The sequence below is a fragment of the Chenopodium album genome, chromosome 24 (genome assembly GCF_948465745.1).
Source record: "Chenopodium album chromosome 24, dcCheAlbu1.1, whole genome shotgun sequence".
Classification (NCBI taxonomy): domain Eukaryota; kingdom Viridiplantae; phylum Streptophyta; class Magnoliopsida; order Caryophyllales; family Amaranthaceae; genus Chenopodium; species Chenopodium album.
The window spans coordinates 31,799,142-31,825,529 of NC_137857.1; the positions used below are offsets into that span (position 1 = coordinate 31,799,142).

Sequence of the window (26,388 nt, forward strand, 5' to 3'; positions counted from 1 at the left end):
AAAGAATGATCTTTCTATATTTTATTAAGGAAATTTTGACAATTACCACCTTCTGTTATGTCCATTTTAGCAATTACCACCTTCTATTTTTTTTTTTTTTTTGAAAATTACCACCTTCTATTTTCAAAAAAATCAAAAGTTACCACCTCTTGCCTCTCAACTACCACATGATGTCATTTTGGGCTCATTCTTTCCCTTTCCTCCCTATTTCCCTCACATTTCTCATTCTTAACTCGATTCTCATCCCCCCTTTTACTTTTTTTCCCCCAAACAATCAAAAACACTTCAATTCACTCCTCTAAATCAAAATTGACGAACAATTATTGGTGGTTTAGGGGAAAAAAAGAGAAAGGGGAGATGAGAATCCACATAGGAATGAGAAATGTGAGGGAAATAGGGAGGGAAGGGAAAGAATGGACCCAAAATGACATTACGTGGTAGTTGAGGGGCAAGAATGTGGTAACTTTTGATGATTTTGAAAATAGAATGTGGTAATTTTCAAAAAACAAAAAAAAATAGAAAGTGGTAATTGCTAAAATGGACATAACAGAAGGTGATAATTGTCAAAATTTCTTTTTATTAATAGTATCCCACATTCCCACCAATATAAAAATGTCATTAAAGGAGGGCGATTTTATGAAGCTTAGAACAGAACCAGGCAGGCGGCGGCTTCCACCAAGACCAAGAAAGGACACTAATAAATTGCTACACAAATTTATTGACCAGAAATTGAGAACGTAGAAAAGAGAGCAACCTGCCAATCTATTTTAAGCTTTACCTACCCACTTTTCCTTTGATTGTTATTTGTTAGCTACCCTTGAATACTTATAATTATCAATCGATTAATTTTCTAACATTCATACACTTTGCACAACACTTATATCCTCTGTTTCTCTCTCGTTTTTCAGCTCTGCTTGGAAGTTCTTAATTATTCTACTATTATAAGTAAGTAGTTTAATCCTCTTTTTTTTTTTCCTCTCTAATTTATTAGATTTGTGTATGGTTTAGTTGTTTTCATTGATGTTTATGATGTGATTAGACTATGTATGTATGCCCACATGTATAACTTGTTCATCTTCAATAATAATTTTTTTTCTTCTAGTTGTTATGTTATATGACATGTAAAACTGTTAGGATGTCAATATTGCACGACTTGAAATTATTGTTATTGAATTTAAATTATTTTTACAGAATGGAAAATATTTTTACCAAATCAAAATTACTTTTTACTAATTAACACTTATTTTTACAGATTTTTCATTATTTTTTTAACTAACTAAATTAAATACTTTATTTGTTTCTTTTTAGTTGACACGTTTCTTTAATCACGTTTGTCAATGCACTTATTCTATCATTAATATCTTTAATTATTGATAAGCAAAAATTATGAAAAGTTGATATTTTGAAAGTATATAACGTGACGAATGTAACAAGAAGATCCCACATGACTACATTTTTAATTACGTATAAAGCACAAAACACGGTCAAAGGGAGTTGTGTGAATAGTGCTAAAGTCAAAACATGTCAACTAAATAAAAACGGAGGTAATATATTATAGATAAATCTTATTTTAAATAACTTTTTGAAACAAATTTTATATAATGAAAACAAAATCGAGTTGTAAGATATTTATTAAAAGTTATGATTTATTTAATATATATAAAATATTAAAAGTGTAGTGATAATAAATATAAATTTTTGTATGTGGTTGGCCACATGGTGTGACAGGGGTTACTTGTAGTTACTTGTAGGTGTTATTTGTATTATGGGATTACTTGTAGGGTGTTATTGGTTTTGGTTAGGGTGTTACTTGTAGGTGTTGTAATCTGGGGTTACTTGTATAGTCTTACTGGTTTTGGTCAGGTGTTACTGATTTGGGATGGGAGTTTGGTTTCTGAGTATCTCCTACAAGTAACCCTAAAATACAAGAACACCTACAAGTAACACATAGTGCGATAGGGGTTACTTGTAGGGTGTTACTTGTATTCTGGGGTTACTTGTAGGGTGTTACCGGTTCTGGTAAAGGTGTTACTTGTATAGTGTATTATGGGGTTACTTGTATGGTCTTATTGGTTTTGGTTAGGTGTTACTGGTTTGGTATGCGGGTTTGGTCTGGGGTTACTTGTAGGGGTTATTGAGAATACAAGTAACCCATACAAGTAACCCCAAAATACAAGTAATACCTATAAGTAACCTTTGATAAAACCAGTAACACCCTACAAGTAACTCCTGCCGCACCATGTGGCCTGCCATATTGAAAAACCTTTGAATAATAAAACTCTATACAACATTTTTATTACTACCTCCGTTAACTATTATTTACAACAAAAAAATATTTTATATCTCACAAATAATACCCCTTTGTTGCAAATAATAATTAATGGAGGTATTATTAAAAATCTATCCAAAAATTGCTTAATTAGCATCATGTGTGTCACAATAATATCTATTTGTCACATACGTACGTGACGCAAAAGTTGGCGAAAAACTGGAAAAACAAGTATTGTTGTCTCGTGGCCTGGCTACAAGATTTCTTTAAAAAAATTCAATGATACATGGCCATATGTATAATAAAATTTACGTTGTTATTCTTATAGAAGTAAAATTCTATTGTTAATTAGATATTCATATTAATTATAATATATAGTGTGTTGCTATAATGAAAATTTTATTGTTAATAAAAGATAAAAAAATTTCAAAAAAATTATGAATTATTTTATGTATACTTTTTTAATTCTAAATAAATTTATCCAATTTAATCACAATAATATCTATTTGCCGCCTACGTGGCTCGACACTTGACAAAAAGCTGGAATGTCAAGTGTTGTTGTCTCGTGACCTGACTGCGAGATCAGCTTTATATATTAGTGATATGATGTGATTAGACTAGGACTGTATAGAGATAGTTACCATACCCAACCTAGATTGACATGAGGTCGACAAAAAACGAATATAAGTGGTTGTTAGTACACGAATCACGTAACACTAGTGTAAGCACTAAAAAAACAAGTGTCAGCTAGTTTCCTATTATATATTAATGCTGAGAGTGAGGGATATCTCAAGTGGTAAGAGCTCTCCACTCAATTCCAGGTGATTCTGGGATTGATTTTCATCACCCCTCCCTTGTGACTCTCTAAGCACCAATAAAAAAAAAAGTGTCAGTTAGTTTCCTAAATATAATTTTAAACTATATAGATTCTAGAATAATGCAAGGTGACCATCTTAAAAAATTTATAATCAATCAATTAATCATCAATAACATAATACTAAAAGGTCTAAAACAGACTCCAAGAATGACACGTGTCATAACCTAGTGTTGTTTTTTCCCCTCCAACAATCTTTTTTTTTTTTTTTTTTTTTTTTTTGTTAATAGAAAACTTAAACGACAAATCATATAACTAATATATAAAGCTAAACTTCAACAAAACATTTTATTACTAATGAGTTAAAATAATGTACTTCACAATCTAATAGAATTTTATTACTATATATGTAGATCTGTCAGTTAGGGTCGGGTCATGAGTCATCTCGGATCGGGTCACTTCAAGTTACGAGTCAAAAAATGTTCAACTCTTGCCCAAAGTTTTGGGTTTGAGTCAACCCAACAGGCTTTGATCGCTGAACATTTATTTTATTTAATTTATTTTTTTTGCTAATTTTTTTTATTTTTGTAATGTATTAAATCGAGCATTTTCACCAACATTATTATTAATCACTAATCCCTAACTAATTTTATATAAATTATATATTTTAAAATTTGATAAATAGATTAAAAATTTATCTTAAAATTTAATAAACAACCTGGGCATTGCACGGGGCAAAAAATAAATTAAATTCAATAGATGTTCAAAGCCCGTTGGGTTGACCCGAACCCAAAACTATGGGCAAGGGTTGAACATTTCTTGACTCGTAACCTGAAGTAATCCGATCCAATCCGATATGACTCATGATCCGACCCTAATTGACAAGTCTACATAGTAATTTGTTATTATATTTTAGTTTAATCACTAGAAGTATTTTATACAATTGTATTTCCCTATCACTTTTTTTTTTCCTTTTGGTAAATTATTATAGAACTAACTTAATGTTGTCATCAAGAAATAGTGCTTGGCTACTAAACTTTTTTAAGTAGAGGTATAAGATTAAGTAATTTTTTTATATGAAAAAAAACTATAATTCTCACTTTTGTGTAAATTATTGTGTAACTAATTAAGGCCCCATTCACTTCACCTTATTTTTGCTGAAATGAAATTATTTTTACTGAATTGATTTTTTTTTTTAATAGCAAAAATATTTCATTAATTAAAAGTCATACGATATCTACTATATAGATTCGACGTTAACAAATACATAAGTTATTGAATCAAATAAAATTTTCCTTCATAAAAACTACGATCGTCGAGTAGATCTTACACTGTGGAACGTCTCCCGCTTATATCGCTGGAAAATACAGCCTTGTTGGAGAGACAATCTAACGATCCTTTGTAGCCGTGAGGATGTTTTTCTTTTGATTCATCTGTCTGCATTCGAAAACTTGATAACTTTTTCACCAACGAAATAATTTCACGACAATCCATTAGATCTAATATTATGGATTCAAAACTAAAAAATTTCTCCCTCGAAAAGAGGAGATAAACCTTGTCTTTCGAAGGAGGTCGAAAAAACCTTATCTTTCGAAGGAGGTCGGAAACCCTTTCTTTTGAGGGAGAAAAGTTCATCCCAAAAGGAGGAAGCATTATTAGAAAACCTAAAAAAGTTATAAAGAAACTAGGATTGGGGCTTTTCACCGGTAAAAACCGATGGAAAGCTTCTTTAAAATTCAACAATGGAGGCTACGGTTTTGGAGAGAGGAAGGAGGAGAGAGGAGAGAGGTTTTAATAATACAATAGCTAATTAATTGAAATTATTTTTATTGAACTTAAATTATTTTTTCTGAACTTAAATTAGGTCCCGTTCACTTTATCTTATTTTTGCTGAACTTTTTACTGAACTTAAATTATTTTTACTGAACTGAAATTAATTTTACTGAACTGAAATTATTTTTACTGTTTTTCTAATATATTTATTCTTTAAGTTTACTGATTTTTATTGAACTGAAACTATTTTTACTGCACTGAAACTATTTTTACTGAATTGAATTATTTTCACTGAATTGAAATCAATTTTACTGAAGTGAAATTATTTTTACTAATTTTATAATATTTCTTCTTTAACTTAATTGATTTTTACTGAGTGAACGGTGCCTAAATGTTATACTTGTAGATAATTATACGGAGTAAAATTTTGTTAAATTTATGCGTTGCACCGTATCTAATTTAGTAATGTAACTCTTATGGAGTAAAAAGTCAGAGGGAGTTACAAGACTTAAAGCTTGCATAGTTGCATGTAGCCACTATTGTCATCTCCTATCCAAAAATTAAACAAAACACAAATCAGCCTTTTTCCCTAAGCTCTCACCCTGACCCTAACAGTTACAGCCAGTGTCAACTGCCGCAACTGTCATCTTTCATATTCCACCACCGGTATACAAGTATGATCCTCTCTTTCCTTTATTTTTCCTTTTGTTCTACTAAAATGGGGTTAATTGTTTTAATTAGTAATTAATTAATTAATATATTGCAACTTATGTTGTTGATTTTTTTCAAATGGATTTTAAATTTCTGAACTTTATAATGAAACATAAATTAATATGGATTGTCTTCTCCTTATTATGTCAAATTTGGTGATTAATTCAAATGGGTTTGGTGAATTAGTGATTAAATTGAATGAATTAGTATGTTGATTATTGTCTTGTTGAGTTGTACTAGTTCCTCAATTTGTGGGTTGTTTAGCTCTAAGACACTGATGTTTTATGTTTTTCCTTTTTTATTAATATTTTTCTGCATTCCCCACTTTTCCAGTATTATAGATTTTGAATTTAATATGAAAAACCCTAGAAGTTTGCACATTTTCTGATAATGCAGCAAGTCCAAATTTGTTCAACAATGTCGATTTGTTTCCATCACATTTCTGTCAAACTTTCAGGATTCAACAACAAAAAGGTCTGCAATTGTTTTTGTGAATTTGTTTGTTTGATAATTTTTTGATTGTAAGATTATTATAATAGTCAGCTAATAATTAAGTTGCTCAGTTTGGAAATGATATTTGTATGGTGTTTGGATTACCCTGAATCATTTTATTTCAAATACATGGTTTATATCAGTTTTGCAGACCGTCTGGGTCTAGGAGGGAATTAACAATAGTCTCCATGTCGTCAGTTGCTACTGATGCGGTGAAGGACGTACATGCAGCGAATTATATACCTGCAGCTCCTATACTTATCCCTGAAGGACCGTGGCAGCAGGTTACTGATTTCCGAATTATATTTGTGTTTTCTTGTCTATCCTGAACAATGTTATCTAATTTGCAGCACATGGAATGGTACATGAATGCAGTTTACTACTTATATTATTTGTTCAAAAGTGTCACTATTTTATAAGTTCTTAAGTGTTTCATTGTACCAATTCACATGTTTATGATCGTAGTTTTTGAGGGGGCTGGGGGAGTGGGGTTAGCGATTAGGTCATGCCGATCCTGAATATTGAGTTAAAAGGACAGCAAGACAGATTCTGACGTCTATTTCCATATCTGAAATGAAGAAAGAAAAGCTTGAAATTTCAGTATTTAGTTTCTTTTGTAGATTTCTGGGGGAGTTACAGCTGCGAAGGGATTCAAGGCTGCCGGTATTTATGGTGGTTTGAGGGCCCAAGGAGAGAAACCTGACCTTGCCCTAGTCAGTTGTGATGTAGATGCTATATCTGCAGGTGGTTTTTCTTTCTTACAAGTCTTACATGTAATATCCATGATGTTATGTTGTTTGCAGTACTTTTTCTTTGTGAATTTCTGAGATGATGCAATTTCCTGTGATGAGTTTGTTGTGTGCTTTGTACTGGAAACATAAAGATTAAGAAATCATTTTCCAGCATTGTGCGTTGCCTCTCATGGAACCTTATGAGATTAACTGGTGTTCCTGGCCTCTCTATGGACCTATCCCACTGGGTTTTTTTGGTTAGATACTTAGATGTGGTCTGTGATTGACATGGCTGTTTCTATATTCTGATATGTTTTGGTTACTGAACTCAACCTTCTTCCCATCCGATATTCGAGCTCCTTCATTTTATACTAGAGTTTCTCTACGCCTTGTATCTTAAAAAAGGGGCTGAGACTATGTTCTGATAGGCCCGATCCCTACTTTTTTTTTTTGGTTTCAAAGAATAGCATTACTTTTCAGTTCTTAGAATGCTATCATGTATATTATTCTAGTGGAGTGATTTGGGCAATTATTTTCTATGAGAGTATCTGTAGGATATAAGAAAAGTCTAAAGCTGCTTCATACTCTTTGTCTTGGTGTATTCTTGAGGCTAAGACTGTCACTGATTTTTTAGTTACTATCTATTTGCTTTCAGGCGCTTTTACTACCAATGTGGTTGCTGCTGCACCAGTTGTGTATTGCAAACAAGCTTTAGAGAAATCAAAAACGGTATGCAACTTTTGTTTCAGGTGCCTTAGGCCTTTAGTTGAATTTATTATTTTTTTATTTTTTTTTAGGATCAACTAACCAGTTGAAGAGCTATGGGCTTTACTTTCTTTAAGGCTTATAAGTTTGTCACTTGAATATTTGATGTTTCTCGTGATTAGATTTTTGTTTCAATAACTTATCTGGAAAAATAAACTTGTTTTACCATAGAACTTATCCACCTTTATCTTCTTATGAAGCCTTCAATATTTACTGACATTTCTACATTTGAGTGCATCTCAATTCATTTAGTTAATGTCCTAACTTTTTTCCCTTGCTAGGCACGTGTAGTACTGATCAACGCTGGTCAAGCAAATGCAGCCACGGTAAGCACTTTGTAGTCTTTTTCCTCACTGCATTCAGACTTTAAACTGATAGGTTATCCTTTTGTTTTGTGATCGTTGATTAAAAATCTCTAACTCATTCATCTTTATTTGCAAAAATGGGCAGTGGATAAGATATGTGATGGCTAAATACTTTCTTAATTCTTATTGCAGGGGGATGCTGGATTCCAAGATGTAATAGAATGTGCAAGTTCCTTGGCTGAGGTAGGTCAGTAGATGCTTCAGTCAATTGCAGGATACTAGTCATGGTGCTTATAAAAAAAAATTTATGTGTTTCCTGCTTATATCTTCTGAGTTCTGATGATATTTTTCTACGATTGCAGATGCTACAATTAAGGCAGGAGGAAATACTTATTGAATCAACGGGTGTAATTGGTCACAGGATTAAGAAGGTAAGGAAAGAAAATAATTAGGTACAATTTTATTGGTTTGCTTGTTGAAATTTATACTGCAAAGCAGATGTTAACAAACCTCATGATAGACCAATATGTTTGGCTGGACCTATTCATGCAAAGTAATTAGTGTGGTCTATTATGAAAGTATTAATAGCTATTTTGGCTTTTGGTATTGCAGAAAGCTCTTCTTGAGGCACTGCCAAAGCTGGTTGGTTCTCTGTCGCCTACGATTGAAGGGTATGTGTTTTTGTTTCCTTTTCAGAACTTGTGTTGATAAGTTGACATATGGTTATGAGGCCCAATCTTGTAGAGGATTCTTATGTATCCTCGTTGCACCTATCATCAACTAGCAATTTTATTTCCTCTGTTTTATTTAAATGTTTTTAAACTTACGTAGAGGATCTATAGGGCAGATTCTGCAGCAGTTGCAATCACGACTACTGATCTTGTGAGGAAAAGTGTTGCCATTGAATCCAAGGTAGGTAATATTTTATCTGTCCTTCATCACTTGTGTGACTTTTATAATATTGGTCTCGGTTAGAGTGTTGAACAGCCAGCAAATGTAGCATTGTTTCTCACTTCTGCGTTATAGCATGATGGCCTTGGTTTGTTTGTTTTCTTACAACAATTTGATATTTGCTGGTTTATTAACCAAATGTACAAAGTTAATCCTTTATTTGTAGTTCTGTTTTACAAGATGTTTTTTTTTTCTTTTTTTTTTCCTTCCAAATGCTCCCGTGCTAATGCACAGGATATATCAAGTTTGCAAAGTAAAAAATGTTGACAGTAAAAGCGAAAGTTATGGGAAGTTAATGGTTTTGTTTTAATATTTTTTTTGTAAAAATAAAGGAGTGTGCAGAGCCGCAGACTGCGCACTACACAGAAATTCAGGATAAAGGGTTTGGAGGGTTGTGCTTACAAGTTGAATACTCTCTCCGCATTCAATTATCTGCAACATTTACCATAATTGGGAGCTACCTATTATTTGCAACAAATTTTTTTATTTCTTTTTTTAGTAAAATTTATAGTGTAAAAAGACATCCTTACCCTTACTTTTTTGTTTTAAATTTGTTTAACTTATCTTAATTATACACAAAGGGGACCACCTTTTCTCTCCTTTTTCCCACTCAAATGTACCCACATGCAAAATTAAGTCACGTGCACCACTTTCTCTCTCCTATTTCCCTCCTTTTTTCCAACTTAATTAAACACCCTAACTTGTTATTAAACTTCCCTAAAAGTTTTGCCTAGGAGTCCGTAAAAGTTGTCTTTGTTGCAGATAATTGAAACCAGAGGGGGTAGATGACATTCTTATTTATAGATAAGATTACTGCACTAGCCGTGTCATAAGCCAGACTGTTTTAGATCTACATAGCTGAAAGTTAAGTACTAAAGACACCTCTTTCACTCTAGCAACCATGAGATTTGTTTATTTACTAAAAAAAAAAAAAAATTGTAAACTCGATGGTATTTACATCGAATTGAAGTTGGAAACTACAAGTTCTAAGAAGTCTAAATCTTCCAAGTGGTGTTTGTAAAGTGTTGGAGCAAAAATTTGAAGCTCTTGTGTTATAATTAATATCCTTTGTGTGCTTTTTTCCCCTTAGGTTCTAATTCTTTTCACTTAAAACTTATAACAGTTATAAGGTTTATTTGGCCCTATTAAGGTCAATATTTTTCCAGCCTAATTCAATTTCTCAAAGAAGGCAAGTGTTGCAGTTACTTGAATTGTAAAATCTTCACTTGTATCTTTATTATGTTAGGCCCTGTTTACTTAACCTTAAAAAATTAATGATCGGTCAAAAAAAGTTCACATTAGTAAAATTAATTTCACCTAGAAAAAATAATTTCAGTTCACTAAAAATAATTTAAGTTCAGAAAAATTAATTTCAATTCAGTAAAAATAATTTTAGTTCAGCAAAAATAAGGCGAAGTGAATGGAGCCTTACTTATGAACATGCCTTTCCATGGGTATGTCACTATTGTAACCCGTCACAAGCTAAACGATGTCGTAGTTCTTAGGCATGGCCATCCCCATAGTTTCAAACATATGGTTAGGAATAAGTATGCCTAAAACTTCCTCTACCTAGAAATACTTGATTCACATATTGGACATATCAAAAAGGTGTTTAAGCACTTACTATGAATATGAGGCTAGATCTGATAGATTTACTACGGAATCAAACAAGGAATATTCCTCATTTATGAAGGACTTTTAACTTTTAAGGGTATATTTTTGGGGCACTTCCAATTTATTAAAGAGGTTTTATGGAGATATCTTTGGGACATTCTAGGGGATATTCATAAGGATGTCTTTAGAATATCCAAGGGATTCCAATATTCCATCGTATCTTTGTGAAATCACTATCAGTGGCTTTGAGTATATCCAAATGGCTTTGTTAGGAAGTATAAGTTGTGCAGAACTTGTATGGTTGCATCGTCCTATTGCAATTGGGAGTCATATTATGTAAATTTTAGGATGTCTTGGATACTCTAGGAATATTCAGATAGGCAACTAGAATTAATACTTGGATGTCGGTTTACATGAAGCTGAGTAATACTTCAAGTGATTTGCTTCTTAACCCCTTGTGTTTCCTCTATTCTCATTTATACTTCTTTGATATCACTGCAAAAGTTAGATGCATTCAAGGGCCAATTTGTAGGGGATAACACGTGGCATTTTATGCTTCTAAGTTGTTCACTAGGCACATATGAAGTAAATTAGGGAAAACATGGCTCAAGGCTGCTCAACCTAACATCAGGAGCTAGTCAAGCACTTAAGCCACTTCCGGGTATGGCTTTTGTGGATCACTTAAAAATGTTAACGACACATGTGCTCGTAGTTCCATCTTGATTACTAGTGAATATGTTTTGACTCTAAAGGCATGGCCAAGAGGGGCTAATGGGCTATTATGTTTACAGAAGAAAGAGTGATGTAAAAGAACAGGAGGAAAGAGTTGGTATGGTAATGAGGAATATCTTGTGAGTAAGATGTGGTCTTACTCTTGATGTGTATATGTCGTTTGGAAGTTAAATAAAACAAATATGGAGTAAGAGATTTCTTGTTTTCAGGAGTGGGAGGAGTAGAGAGCTTTTACTGGGTTGAAAATCATTGTACTGATCAAAGGAAGTAAAGCCTGAGATTTAAAGATTTCTTCTTAATTTGTGTCTAGCAATGCAGGACCAATTATCTCGAATATTTTTCGTAGACCATAGTTTATTGGTATGTGTTATTTTAGATTTCTAAACATTACGTTTTCTTGTACATGTTCATCAAACTAAGATATGTCTTGTAATCTGTAATGTGCAGCAGATGATGCTATGGTGACACACTAATGTTTTTTTTTTATTTTTATTTTTATTTTTTATTTTTATTTTTAATTTCTGGGTGGAGCATGGGAATTTTAGGATCAGTCATCAGTGACTAATGCGATTTAAAATGCTTTAAAAATAGCTTCCTCCTTCCTATGATGAATTTCTCTGCCTCTTATATAATACATATACCATACTGTAGCATTAGTCCAATGCTTCTTACTAGGCCCTTATCTAGAGGGAGGTTGGGGAATTTTCAATGTAAGAAATCAACTTACACAATTGCAAAGATTCACTTTTAGCCATTCTTTGCTAATTGTGAAGAGACTCTTTAGGCAACTCATAGGCCTCTTATTCATAGAGACCATTTATGTAGGCCATTGTAATTCAAAAGTTGAAAATTGCCCAATAGGGGTTTTCTCAACATTGTATGCGGAGTTGGTAACCATTTTTGCATATCAAATTACTGCCAACCATACTTTTCTTCTGTCAGTTGGTTATGCATGAAATTTTGATAATCTCATTTACCCTAACTATTAAATTTTTCCTCTCTTTGATAAATGTTTCTTTCCTAATTAATTCCAATAAATGGATATTCAAGGTTGGAGAGACTAGTATCCGAGTTGGAGGCATGGCTAAAGGTTCAGGGATGATCCACCCCAATATGGCAACTATGCTTGGGGTATGTATTATTTGGATGCTCTTATATGTTTTTTCTTTCAAATTGTACTTTGCATTTAAGCTACGATATGACTTTCAGGTTATTACAACTGATGCTGTAGTTGACAGTGACGTTTGGAGGAAGATGGTGCAGGTTGCTGTTAGTCGAAGTTTTAACCAAATTACGGTTAGTTGCAACGTTGTCTTTAATATGTGGCCTGTGTTTTTGATAAGAGATTGAGCATCTCTTCAATTCTTCATTAACGAATGAATTTTCCTTTGTTCTTTTTTTCCCTTGAAGAGTTTACCAGAAAATAGTTATTAACCCTGGTCTTCTCATCTCACGTTTCACATTGCCATATCTTTTCTATCTTCTATGATTGCTTGCTAATACTTGGGGCACTACAAACTAAATATCTCCCCCTTTTGATGGTGAATTTGAATATGGAAACCCTACAAAAATACAGACAAGAAATACCTATTCATACTACTACACAACAAAAATGAGTTCGCTAATCATTTGTTGACATGGACACCCTAAGAGAATAACTGAAACATTATATATCTCATGCACCAAATTATAACAACTTTTATGAGTCAAAGTTCTTATACAAATATTTAACTGAGAGTTTTAATTGTCTATCATTCCATTCCATTTTCAGACTTACTTTACTGACTTCATTAAATGGGTTGAATGGAATTGCATTTGGTTTACTCAAAACCAATTAAAATTCCATATATGGTAACAAATGTGATGTTTGATCCATCTAAGCTTTATCAGCCACATGAGAGTTTTGCTTTGGCTTAAAATAAATGCGTCAGTTTGCAAGGGACCAAACTTGTTCTTCAGTAAATCTGAAAGAGCTCTTTCTCCTTGGTAATCTCTCAATTTGTTCAACAATCTACTCATTGAGAAAAGGTGTTCTGCTCCTACATATGTTTTCTGAAAGACATTGCTTGTGGCTGAAAGCTGAAATGCTAGTAATGGGTTTGTGATAGGACTCTTTGAGAGTATTAACAAGAAATGAAAGTTGTAGAAAGATAATCTTCATAAGCTTCAGGCATTCTTCAAAAGCCTTAACTATAAAATCTTCGATGGGGCAGATTTCTTGTATTAGGAAGACATGCTTTGACTGGTATGCTTCTGCATAATGCATTGTCTATACATCATTTACTCTTAAGTTCAATGTAGGGATGCATACTCATTTCTTGTTGTGCTGTAAACATGCTTAGTGAAGTATAGTGATATATGTTTCATTATACTTGTGATTTATACCACATGCTCCAGGCCTGTGAAAAGTTTACATAAATTGCAGGTAGATGGGGATACTAGTACCAATGACACTGTTATTGCTTTGGCTAGTGGGCTTTCTGGTGCGTCAAGGATATCAAACCTGAATGGTCCTGAAGCATCACAACTTCAGTCATGCCTTGATGCTGTATGAGAACTTCCACTATATTATTTTTTATTATGTATACTAAAAATGATATGTCTTCAAATCTCTGTGTATTAAGAGTTGTCTAATATAATTGATGCTCCATGCTTCCAATTTCAATAACATCTTTTGTTTTGTTTCCCCTACCCACCTTTTTTTCAACAGCCAAACTTGTTATTTTCTCTTGGTAAGTTGTTTTATTGATGATCATGTAAACATATGAATTTTGGTTGTTATCTTTGTCCTTAATATGTTTGCGGCTCTTGATCCCTTTCATTTACAACTTGCTTCATTATTCTTGCTAGCTTTTTTAGAGTTAATCATCATTGAAAAAAAATTGAACTTTTGTAGCATTTTTTTTATTTAATACTCAAGAAATCAAAGAATTTTTTTCTGGACAATAAAATGAGATAAACTGGCAGCATCAAGATAAACCGCTTTTGACTCTGAATGTTTAGTTATGTTTTACTCCATAGCAGTTGTCGTTTGATGTGAACATACTTTCTTTATCAGGTAATGCAAGGTCTTGCAAAGTCGATTGCTTGGGATGGAGAAGGAGCAACCTGTCTAATAGAGGTCTGCACTTTTACTGTACATTTTGAATTTTTGATAAGTGATAGAACCTTGAGAAACTGTAGATGGAGGTGGAGCTATGGAATCCAATGGAAGATACTCTTGATTTCTCATTTTAATCTATTTTTGTGGGTTATTTTACTGGTCTAGTATATGCTTGATATTTTGTAAAGTAGATATAGAATCTTGAGCAGTTTCGTAGATGAAGCAAATGGAATCCATGCCAAAGCCACGACAAAGACCCCATGCTTATATAATTGGCTCCTGGAAATTCCTCTCATGAGCTCCCTTGAATCATCATGGTTCTAGATGAAGTAACTAGAGCAATTCATGATGAAGTCGCATGGTGTATGTTATTTGCGGATGATATCGTTTTGGTGGATGAAACTAAAGATGGAGTTGGTGCCAAGTTGGAGCAATGGAGGCAAAGATTGGAATCTAGAGGGTTTAAGCTAAGTCGGAGTAAGACTTAATATTTGGTATGCCGCTTTGGTACTTAGAGGGGGACAAGCAATGAGGTGGTGAATTTGGATGGAAAGGACTTGACCATGAGTGAATGCTTTAAATATCTTGGGTCAAAAAAATGGTGACATTGATCAAGGCATGGCCCATAGGATTAAGTCGGGGTGATTTAAGTGGAGAGCGGCCACGGTAGTCTTATGTGACCAAAGCATTCCTTTACAGTTAAAGGGAAAATTCTACAGGACTACCATAAGACGAGTGTTATTCTATGGTACATAATGTTGGGCTTCTAAGAAGGAGCACATAAAAAAGATGGAGGTTATGGAAATGCAAATGTTAAGGTGGATGTGTGGAAACACTATAACAAGTATAATCAGAAACAAGGTTGTTTGCAAGAAGGTAGGTGTGGTAGGCATTGCAGACAAACTAAGGGAAAATCGTCTACGTTGGTTTGGGCATGTAAGGCAGAGAGATCTGAAGCTGCACCGGTACGAAGAGTGGAAGTGTGGGACCATAGAGGGGTTAAATGAGGGAGAAGGAGACCGAAAATGACTTGGTTGGAAGGAGTTAGGAAGGATATGAAGTTTTTGGATTTGCATGAGGATGAGGCATTGGATCATAAGGGAGGGATGGAGGAGGAGGATCTTTTTTCGATGATTACACGGAATAATCAAATTTAGTTCATGTAGCCGACCCTATTTATGGGATTAAGGTTTTGATTGATTGATTTAGTCACACGATAGAAGCCAGCTTGTTCAGTCCACCTAGAATATTGGAAAAGTTTTTACAAACTAGCCTTTACCTTGGCCTCAGCCTTTTGATTGATTATTCCCAAGTATAGCCTTTCGATCTTAAACATGGGGTTTTCTACTTGATTTTATTCTGTGAAAGCATTCAAGACATGGTACCCGAGTAGTAAATGTGTCAACCCTAGAAGAATTGCAGTCTCGTTACCAGCTTGCTCTTGTCTCCATCATTTTTAACATGGTCGTTTTGCAAGTGGTGAAAGCTATTAGAAAAAGTATGCCCCATATCTTGTACTATGTTGTTGTGGAACCAGAGACCAGACCAGTTATATTGAGGATCCAATCTCTGGGGCAAATACCTGTATGAATACTACCATCATCCTCACAGGTTCCTGGACTGATGAGTACAAAAGCCTCACTTACACTATATGCTCCCTTGGGAATACACTCTCACCTCATGTGTCCCGAACTGTAAGATTTTATGTATCTAATTTTTTCTGAAACCCTCTTCAAGGCTGGTTCCGTGGGGTTCCAATATCTGTACACCGCGTTATCTTTTGTAAGTCTATAGTTGATGCCTTTCACCCTATAATCAAATACAAACTCTTTGAGTTTATTTGTGAGATTTGCTTGGATTTAACCGTAGTTGACCATTGTCAGTAATCTCAACACTCTCCTAGACCTCTGTTCGCAGTACCACCTAATTCTTAACAAAATTCACTTGTCGTCCAGTCAAATCAGAAAATATAGTGTACTAACTGAACTTAACCCCTAAAAGAAAACCCATGTTATGAAATTTACCTTTTAAGGGTGAGTTGGTCTTGATCCATCGTTCGCGAGATTTCTTTCCATTTGCAGATCACTTTACACATGGATGACAGGACAAGTATCTCTATTCTCTACTATCCTGTGAGCCATAGCTTCCATCACAACCATCCTGTGGTTGAAGGGTATGCTGATAATTATATGTGCTTTGGAGGAACAAGGGTGGAAGTTTCATTGGAGATGGGCAATGATTGGATTTTATCAAGTAGAGAAAACTGATGTGGCAAAGAGAGTATAAGATAGAGGATCAAGCGATGAGGTTCCTTAATAAAGTCAATCTATGGAGCCCTTGTGATTTAATGCAGTGACTGCATTGAGTAAAAGATTCACGTAGTCTTTTATCTTCTTATAATTGACTCAGTCTGTTCCAATACTATGCCGCTTCTGGAAGTGTTTTATACCTTACTAACATTCCCTTGCTCCTGCCCCCTCCTCCCCCTCCTCCTCAAGACCTTGTGTGGGTAATATGGTTAATTTGCACTACATAATATAATCATTAGATTCTTTATTTTGCAGCTTGTAATACACTGATATCACAAGTTTTTAAATATTATTTTAAATATGCCTGCAGGTATATGTAAAAGGTACCAGTGATGAGGCTGAAGCTGCAAAAGTTGCACGCTCTGTAGCATCTTCTTCTCTTGTCAAGGTAATATATCTGTCACGTCTTGCATACTGAATTCATGTCTCTATTAATCAAGCTTTACCTTACCTAGTCTGTTGTACCTATGCTTCAAGGCTGCTGTGTACGGACGAGATCCGAACTGGGGACGTATTGCCTGTGCTGCTGGCTATGCAACAGTCCCTTTCAACTTAAACAAACTTCAAATATCACTCGGAGACATTCTGCTTATGGATGGTGGGCAGCCCCTTCCATTTGATAGGTATGGACATAATTATTTTTCGAGCCTTATTGTGAGAACAACAGGATTGCTTGAAAGAAATCTGTTTTAGCATCCTTCAGCCTTGAATTAAAGTAAAAAATATACTATGTACAATATTCTGACTGTTATAGATGGTTTCAGTCAGTGTGGCAAGTGCTATTTCATCTAATTCAGACGTTTTTAGATATTATGGTTTTGTATCAAAGATTTTGAATTTGAAATCCTTGGTCATTAAATGATAAGGCTAATTTGAGCTGGGTGCTTTTTATTCTTCCCTAATGTAACATCGTTATTATCAGCTGACTAATTTCAGTTTGGCTAATTCTCCAGGGCGGCTGCCAGCAGTTACCTTCAGAGCGCTGGGGAGACACATGGTACTGTTGAAATACGCATCTCAGTGGGTAAGTTGAGCATCAGAGCATCTATCTAAATTTGCATGCGACTCTTTTTATCTTCAAGAAATTAAATTGGTGGTACGGAGGAAGGAAGTATTGTAGCTATTCCTGTTCTATCTGATTGAACAATGACAGTAGATTACAAATTTGGATATATCTTTGTTGTCATAAAGTTGAGATCCAGGTTTGATATTCAATCCATCCTTTTGGGCTTTATGGGCATCACTTCACATGACTTAGTATTGGAAGGGTTATAGCCACTGTAGTTCTGGAGTTCATTCAAGTTATTGATTGTCAAAAATCGTCAATTAGGCAGTACTTCAGTGGTATATACTATATAGACCATGTCATTGGCTCTAGTCGCATCTGCGTTGTAATGACAAGGGATTGGAAACTGGAGTGCAGTATGTGTCTATGTGATGACCGGGTGAGATAAAACTATAAGAAAACTACGGTAGACGTAGCATATACTCTATATTGTTAGGTATCATGAGGTAGAAGGTTTTGATTTTTGAAGGGGACAACTTTTCAGAACATTTCCTTGCTCACTGAACTTTTCAGGATACTGCACTATAATCAATCATCTCCCTTCCCTTCCTTCCAAATTCCCACTTCTTAACATTATGAATTATTGGAATAGGAGACAAACTAAGGACACTGAACATGAGTTGAAATGGTGGTGCAAGAAAGAAGAAAGCTATTGGGGTTAACCCCTGAAGGAGGGTAAATATTCCCCCATTCTTCCCTATTCACAAGCTCACATCATCATATCCTCATCTCCTCTTCCACCACGTTCACTTACCTACACTTTAGAAAGTTATTGCCCCCTCTTTGATGCAATACCCTCAATCTAAGCTTGCCCTTAGCTATTATATTTCCGCCGAGCTGATGAGCTAATGCTCAGAGAGGGTGCAGTTGAATCTTTGGTAATACCATTATGGCAGTGAAATACACGAATTTTACACGTGCTCCTCATAGCTTTTGAACTATATGTATTTGTTATTGTCACATTTCCTCATCAACTCATAATCAATCATCTTGCTCTGGTGTTTTCTGCTATAGGTGATGGGCCAGGAGAGGGGAAAGCATGGGGCTGTGACCTGAGCTATGACTATGTCAAGATAAACGCAGAGTACACCACATAAGATCAATATCAACGGAAATGAACTGCAATTTCTGGCAGTTACCCTTCGGTATTTAAAAGCTTAACCTTTCTTATCTTGCTTATGTATGTATGTTCATTGATGTAATAGAGGGTAATTCAGTTGTAGGATTGTTTATGTTCAACTCGTGATTGTTTTGTATCAATGATGCATTATTTACCACCTATTATGTCATGTGCCTCGTCTTGGTCGAATATCACCCGAGCCTTGCATCATCTTGGCTTGATCGATTTTCATTGTCAACCCTCGGCCTTAATTTTTTGTCAATTAAATCATCGAGTTCAGTGTGAATTCATCTGTCCTTTCAGCTGATGTCAAGCGACGAATCTGAATCAAGTAATTTGATCAGATCTGTTCTATTTAAAAAATAAAAAAACTTAATAATAAATTTATATAATGAACATTAAAATGACACATGATTTTGTCATTAGTGATAGCCATACAAAAAATCTAAGAACTTTAGGGATCATGATCTGAGGCAAAAACAATTATACTTCAAATGATTGAACAGATTATTTAAATTTGAAACCGGCAATCAGTTACCCAATGGTGAAGTCAGGAAGAATTGAGGATCTTAGCTTACTTTAGAGTTTAGATTACTAGAACTATGTTCTTAGGCATCAACAATTGTACCTAAAAATATGATTGAACCTACGAGTTTTATAATTATGCTATAGATTACTAGTGTAGTATCCCTTAAGCAAAATGACTAATCAATTAGGATGCAATCTAATTAAGCACAACAAATAAATTAAAGCACATTTTTAGATCCACAATGTAGACCAATTTTGCTTTGTCCACATTCCTTAGTTCAGGCATGCGTCATGCTTATACAGACTTTAAAAAAGTCCTTTAATTTGTATTTTAGCTTCGTAACTACCTTTGGATACTTACAAGGTGTCAATTCTTCATTAACGCTCTTGATGTAATTACCTTTTATTTCATTTGACTTTTCACGGTATAGGTTACATCTTAAAACGTAAATATTTATAACTATTAAGTTTGACTCATAAAAGTACAACTGGCCAAGGACATATAGAGTATCATGGTATTACAAATTACAAATTTTACAATATCCTTTAAGCACTACAATTGGATTGGCACATTTTACAACATGAATTTTGATCAATTTTAGGGTAAATTAGTAATAAACGTATACCAAGTACTCGTATTATGCTTTAAAAAGTTTATACCTCATGATGATTCCAATTTTCAGCATGTATTCATATAATTATGCACAATATAATCTTACGTATAAAGCATAACATTGGTCAAAATTAATAGTGCAAAAGTCAAAATAAGACACTTAAAAAACACCGAGGGAGCATATAATTGTAAATTTGTCTCATGTATAATGTTAATTTCTATCAAATTAAGGAATGGGGAAACTAAAATATTTCAATCTTTTTACTCTTTAACCCAATTATTGAATTTAAATTACTTATGTACTTTTTCCCAAAGAAATTGGATTCAATCTCTTTTATTGTTTTTTGTTTCAACTAAGGATCTGTTCACATTTACTGAACTGAGTTGAACTGAACTGAACTAAACTAAGCTTAACTGAATTGAACTGAACTGAACTGAACTGATTGGAGCTGAACTGAACTAAACTGAAATGAACTGAGCTAAATGAATATTTTATGAGAGAGGGAAATTAGGAGTTGAACTGAACTGAACTGCACTGATTGGAGTTGAATTAAACTGAACTGAACTGATTAGAGCTGAACTAAACTGAAATGAACTGAAATTAAGTAAATGTGAATAGGCCCTAAGTACTCTAACTATATTAAATTATGTCTCATCCTTGAGAAGTAAACCATGTCATGAAAATTGATACAATAACACCTTGTAATATGGGAAAGCTTTACATTGATAAAGCCAAGATTATTTATTTATTTATTTAAACTTGGAAAGATACCATCTTCATGAAAGGCTTTACGTTGCTCCTTTTGATACGAATGTCTCTATTGCTTTAACAAAAATACGAGTATTGTATTGAATATGCAATTCTACGCTGTGAAATAACTTTGCTGAAACGTTAAAATTCAGCAACTTATATGATATGGACTAATAATTCTAGTAATACTTTAGATCAAATTTTATCCTGCAAGGTTAATTCTCTTTGGTGTTACTAAATTTTTTGAATCAGTAGCAAATATTCCGTAGGAACGAGTTCTTCATGATTTCAATTTCTTATAATTCCGCGAATTCTAAAGGTACTTAAGAATTTTACGAAATTATTCATTATATTTTTCGATACAGTTTCATTGTGATATCAGAAGAGCCACTACAACAAATAAAGTAAAATAGGCAAAAAAAACATGTATAAGCACAAAAGGGCTACTTCTGATGTCACTTCCACAAACATGACATTTTTTAACTTTACAACAACAAAAGAATGATGATATGATGAATTTCTGAAGCTGAGTTTGCTGCAGAAGAATAATCTAGCAGGGCATAGATCGGTACATAAGCCTCTGTTGCTGATGCGGCTGTTGGTTCTGGCAATGTACATGGCACGATCTTGCCTTGTCTCTCAGCTCCTCGAATGCTCTCATAGTTTCTGTGTCGAATCCTCCTGCAAACTGATCACACAAGAAGGGAAAATTAGTTCATTTAAACACCATTATGTACTACGAAAGCAAACAAACAGCTTATAATATGCAGTAAATTTCTGAATATTTCTTTGGGACTTCAAACTTGAAAACATTGGTCACTGATTAATTTAATCTAATAGCAGATTGAGTCAGTAAAATTTACCTGGTGTACCCGGAAAGCAAACCGGACAGCTTGAACAATTAACTCCTCTTCCTCAGGACCACTACCAACAACTTCAAGTTCTGCTGACACTCTTTTCATATAATTCATTGCCAATTTTACAGATGCTAACTTGATCTGTCAATTGAGAAAAAGCTTTAACATCAATACAACGATGAATGATGTAGACTGTTTCTACGTACTCTGTATATAACTATCTGTTATGGTACAATTATACTTTGTAACTTATATTAGTTGTACTTAATTAATTTCAATTCACAAAACAAGTGTTGTCCGGCTCTATTTGGTTTAAATGTTGATGAGCATAGATAAATACACATGATTTTGTTCATTATACAATAATTGCTCAATATAGTAAATCAACCAATGTCCAAAATCCCGTTAAAAAAAAACCACCCATAAGACCGGCCTTATACATGACAAGGTTGAAATTGAGTAGCCCAAGTCCAAGTAACATAGGTTGGATAAACATGACACGGTATGATAGTTTGAGGCCATGTAACCCACATTTAAATTATTTAATCAACTCATTATCTATTATCAAAAAACCATACGACATACTCCACAAGTTTTTACAAAAACACACACATCAACCCATATTACAACACGAACACGACCTGTTTACTCGAATGACCAAACACACAAGCAAACAAATAACAACTCGACATTAGACAAACTAAGCATGGTATAATAATAACAATGTTTCCCACTACCTAGTAATCTCCTTCCTAGTTAACTCTACCAAGACATGAATCTAGGAACTTTCAAGATCCCTGGTTGCAAGTGTAGGAAGGATCTTAAAGTGTGGCTTTTTAGGAGTTTTGGGATTCATAAAAAGGTCAACTTTCTCACCCAAAGAATCTGATACTCTTACTATTTTCCTAAGCTAATTAAGCTAAGCAAAGATCCAAAACAAACCATATTACTACAATTTTTATGGGATTACCCATGTGCGCATGCATGCATAATTCTAGTTTATTTAACCACATTATACTATTTTTATCTTTACCTTTATTTTGTCACTTAGTTACATTATTAATGCTAAGTAAGATTATATGTTTTTTTATAGTATGGTTTACTGGACCATGTTCCAATAATTATATGTATCATGAACTACTACAACGGTCATGTATATCCAACATTTCAACCTAACTTATGTGGGATTAATTAATTTAGTAATTTTATACTTCATAATATGCCAATGGACCATGTCTAAACAAAATTTTTAACATAAACTATAGAACTCAATAATGGGGAAACATAACATTCCAATTTCTTACTTAAGGACAATAATTACAGTATTAAGATTCTTCGCCTATGAATAATGAACCAATTATTCACCTTGTTATTCTACCAATATAATTATTTTTTTCGTCTTCTGTCATGTGATGGTTTGTGCAACAAAATGCAGCAAAACAGAAAGTGATTGTAAGAAAATAAAATTCACCTGGCTAACGAATCCGGTATCAAGCATCCAATCGACAGGAATGTGAAATGACTTGAATCTGTTGGCAGCTGATTCTCTTAGTCGCGATAGATTATAAACTCCATGCTCTAATCTGTTTCAATTAGCAGATAATGAAATAACATTAGCTAGTTAAATCAAAATGTTATTCTGTATGTACATAGAATTGCAACAAATGAACATGAGACAGTGGATATTCAGTGTCGTACTTTTCTAGTAGAGTTTGCATTTTCTTGAGAGTGGTGGAACAAGCTTGACGAGCAACATCCCTAAAGGACGAAGCCTCAGATTCGAGCTTCTTGAGATCAGAATACTCGAATGCAGCTTCCCTCAGTGCATCAGCCTTCTGCTCCGGCCAATTAAAGTGTTTCAGAACCGCCCTTTCATCAACCTAAACACGCAATTTGTAAGCATTTTGCAAACACAAAACACACATTTGTTAGGGTCTTTTATTGAGTGACATACCAAGTAAGAAAGCTCATCATCAAGCCACTTCACAAAAGAGACCACATCTTCAATGTCTGTAAATGAAGCTGTTTCGACCTCCTTAATCAAAAACCTGATGAATTCTCCTTGTGTTTCCACGTCTGTCTTAATCTAGATTTCAATCCAAAACAACCCACAAACACAAAAATTAATTATCATATCCATAATTAAATGCTCTTTTAATCAACAATAACTAGCTACAAACGACAGTGAAATAAATGAGATACACAGTAAATTCTACGATCATTGTAAATTTGTAACCACCCGAATACTTAAATCAACTAAGTCAGTTAATTAAACGGTAATCCAATCCGACCAATGTCATTATTAGCAGCATCGGCCTCAAATTTCAAACATTTAGTAAATTGAATTAATGCAAGTGAATTAAACCAATGTTAGGTTGTTGGACAATCAATCTCAACTTAAATGTATATGACTATATGTTTGAGTGTTTGACCTTTTAAAACTTGACCAACAACTGGACTTTTTTTTTTTTTTTTCCCTCTTTTAAATAAGCCAAATAGCAAAATTATTGATATAATAAAATCAAATTAAAGCAACAAAAAAGTGCAATTTGTTAGTATAAAAGTTCTTTTTCAGAAAATCAAACCGAATCAAAACAAGTAGCTGGAATTAAAACAAATTAAACCAAAATCCAAACGAAAAAGTTCATAAATAAAGACAAGTACACTATTTTAGTCTTGTCAATGTCAAATTTAAACCCAGAAAAAAGGACTCCTCAGTCCTCAGTGGCAATATTGTAAATAACTCAAAACACCCTCCAACGGACATATAAACATACTCCGTAATACTTAAAATAAAAAATAAATAAAAAACTTACCGCAAGCAAATAAACCGACCGATTCTCAATCTCTCCGACGAGATCACGTGCACTAGACGACGTAACTTCCGTCGTACCGGCGCCGGAATCTCGCCGGGAATCTCTCCTCATTAACGAATGATAAAACTCTACAACCTCCGGCACTCGCTTAACTTTCGAAGACATTACTTTTACACCTTTCGCCGGAGCCGGTGGCGGCGGAGGCGGCGGTGGTGCTGGAGCTTTCTTCGCCGGCGGCGGAGGTGGTGGTGGAGGTACTGATTTCAACGTCGAAGGTGGCGGTGGTGGTGGAGGAGGTGGTGGTGCTGTAATGCTGTCCGTCGATTTACGGACATCCGACGACGAAGATGAGCAGGAAGAATGTGAATGTGAATTCGAGTTAGAATGTGAGTCGGAATACGAACGCTTGGGTGGAGGTTTTGGTACTCTCGGAATCCGTGATCGAACAAACGAAGAAGAATATTCAGAAGTTTCCGCAATTTCATCCGCCGAGCTACACCGCGAATGCCGTGGCGGCTCAATATCCGCCACCGCATACGACGGTGTCAGCTGCGGCGGGTAATGAACATTCGAGCGATGATCGTCATTATACCCCACACCACCTCCGCCTTCCTTAGCGGACATGGTGACAGAGGTAGAAGAAGTAGAAGCCGTTGGGGTTGTGTTTAAAAACCCGGATCTCCGAAAACTGAGATTCTTAATCAAATTCGACTTTCCAGAAGCTTCGATTAACCCCTGGAACCTCTGAGACGAGGATAGCTGTTTAACATCCTCAATTTCCGACATTAACTCCGCTATTTTCAAATCCTTTTCCCTGCTCTCCCGGTCGAAGATATCCTTCATGATCTCTCGTTCACGAATGAGCTTCTCATTCTCGGTTTGCAGCTCTACCACACGCTGTATAAGCCTGTCAGTTTCCGCCCTCTTCGAAGCGATCTCCGCTTCGAGGGAGGGTACAATGGCAGCGGACTCACGGAGGAGTTTTTGTTCGACGAGTTGGGTTTTAAGGCGGGACTCACGGTCGCGGAGGTCTTCGACGAGTTTAAGGAGCTCGGTGACGTCGGGGGGTTTGGGTTGGACTTGAGCGGAGGAGCGAGGGAAGTAGACGCCGAAAGAGCGGTTGAAGACGGTGGATTTTTGGGAGGAGGATTTTCCGGCGGAGTTGTGGGAGGGTGATGGTGGTTTTAACGGTGGTTGTTGTGGTTGTGGTTGTTGCGGTGGTGGTGGTTTAGAGGGTTTGGGGGATTTTTGTAACCCCATTGCTGATTTAACTTTGCCTGCTACCATCTGAAATTAACACGGCCGTGTGATTTTGTTGTTATGAATGGGTGGGTTTTGTTGGAGGGATGGTGGAATAGAAGTGATGGGGGAGTTTGGGAGTGAGGAAGGGTTTAAGGAAGAGAGAGAAAAAGGGAGTAGTGAAGGGAGGAGTGAAGAGAAGAGCACAGAAAACGAGGAACGGTCGTGTTACTGTGGATACTAGTTTGAATTTTAGTGGGGAGGGAGGAGAGAGATCATTTATTTATTAGAGTTTTAAATTAAAGTGAGAAATAGGAATTTGATTCATAAAAAGGAAAGTTTTACAGTATACTTGTGGGTCGGGTTGGGCCGAGGCTTGTTTCGTTTAATAGTTTAATGTTTACCTTATTTTCACTTATCTTAATAAGTTCAGATAAATATACAGTAGTTAAATGTTTAAGAAAAATAAATTATTGTAAGAGTTACCCAAATTAAAATTATTACTAAATAATTAATAAGTTTAGACAAATGAAGATCAAGTGAATCCCCTCACAAAAAAAAAAAAAAAAAAATAAAATAAAATAAAGATCAAGTGAATAAAAACACTTTGGATACATTAATACGTATCTAATGATATTTTATTTGATCAATTTTTAGTCTTAAAGGTTTAATTAATGTACAAATAAGATTAAAGTTTAATCACATTTAAAACTCAAATCATTCCAAACCACAATCAATGATTCAATGGTTCATTTGCGATAAAATTGTCACATGAAGTACAAGGTATATAAGGTTATGACATCTATCATTTATAACTAGTTTTAATTTA

General features: G+C 34.6%; 2 protein-coding genes across 4 annotated transcripts; one reads left to right on the forward strand and one right to left on the reverse strand.

The window, feature by feature from the left end:
- The first annotated feature begins 5,395 nt into the window (after positions 1-5,395).
- Positions 5,396-18,940, forward strand: LOC145611077 (arginine biosynthesis bifunctional protein ArgJ, chloroplastic-like). Of its 3 annotated transcripts, XM_081666312.1 has the most exons (18): positions 5,459-5,530; positions 5,964-6,041; positions 6,203-6,343; positions 6,680-6,803; positions 7,446-7,519; positions 7,837-7,881; positions 8,053-8,103; positions 8,223-8,291; positions 8,473-8,531; positions 8,703-8,772; positions 12,208-12,288; positions 12,367-12,453; positions 13,583-13,705; positions 14,216-14,278; positions 16,880-16,957; positions 17,047-17,192; positions 17,523-17,593; positions 18,650-18,940. In XM_081666312.1, the coding sequence occupies exons 2-18, from the start codon at positions 5,985-5,987 to the stop codon at positions 18,730-18,732; spliced, it is 1,422 nt and encodes a 473-aa protein (XP_081522438.1). In that variant the 5' UTR covers positions 5,459-5,530; positions 5,964-5,984; the 3' UTR covers positions 18,733-18,940. The 3 variants fall into 3 exon arrangements, with proteins under 3 accessions (XP_081522437.1, XP_081522438.1, XP_081522436.1); XM_081666311.1 differs by lacking the exon at positions 5,964-6,041 and having other exon boundaries at positions 5,396-5,530; positions 18,650-18,939; XM_081666310.1 differs by lacking the exon at positions 5,459-5,530 and having other exon boundaries at positions 5,958-6,041.
- A 2,033-nt stretch (positions 18,941-20,973) lies between these two features.
- On the reverse strand, positions 20,974-25,827 carry LOC145612048 (protein INCREASED PETAL GROWTH ANISOTROPY 1-like). Its single transcript, XM_081667426.1, has 6 exons — positions 24,321-25,827; positions 23,459-23,590; positions 23,203-23,384; positions 22,976-23,087; positions 21,511-21,645; positions 20,974-21,335 (listed from the first exon to the last, which is right to left on the reverse strand). The coding sequence occupies exons 1-6, from the start codon at positions 25,605-25,607 to the stop codon at positions 21,198-21,200; spliced, it is 1,986 nt and encodes a 661-aa protein (XP_081523552.1). The 5' UTR covers positions 25,608-25,827; the 3' UTR covers positions 20,974-21,197.
- Positions 25,828-26,388: the final 561 nt, after the last annotated feature.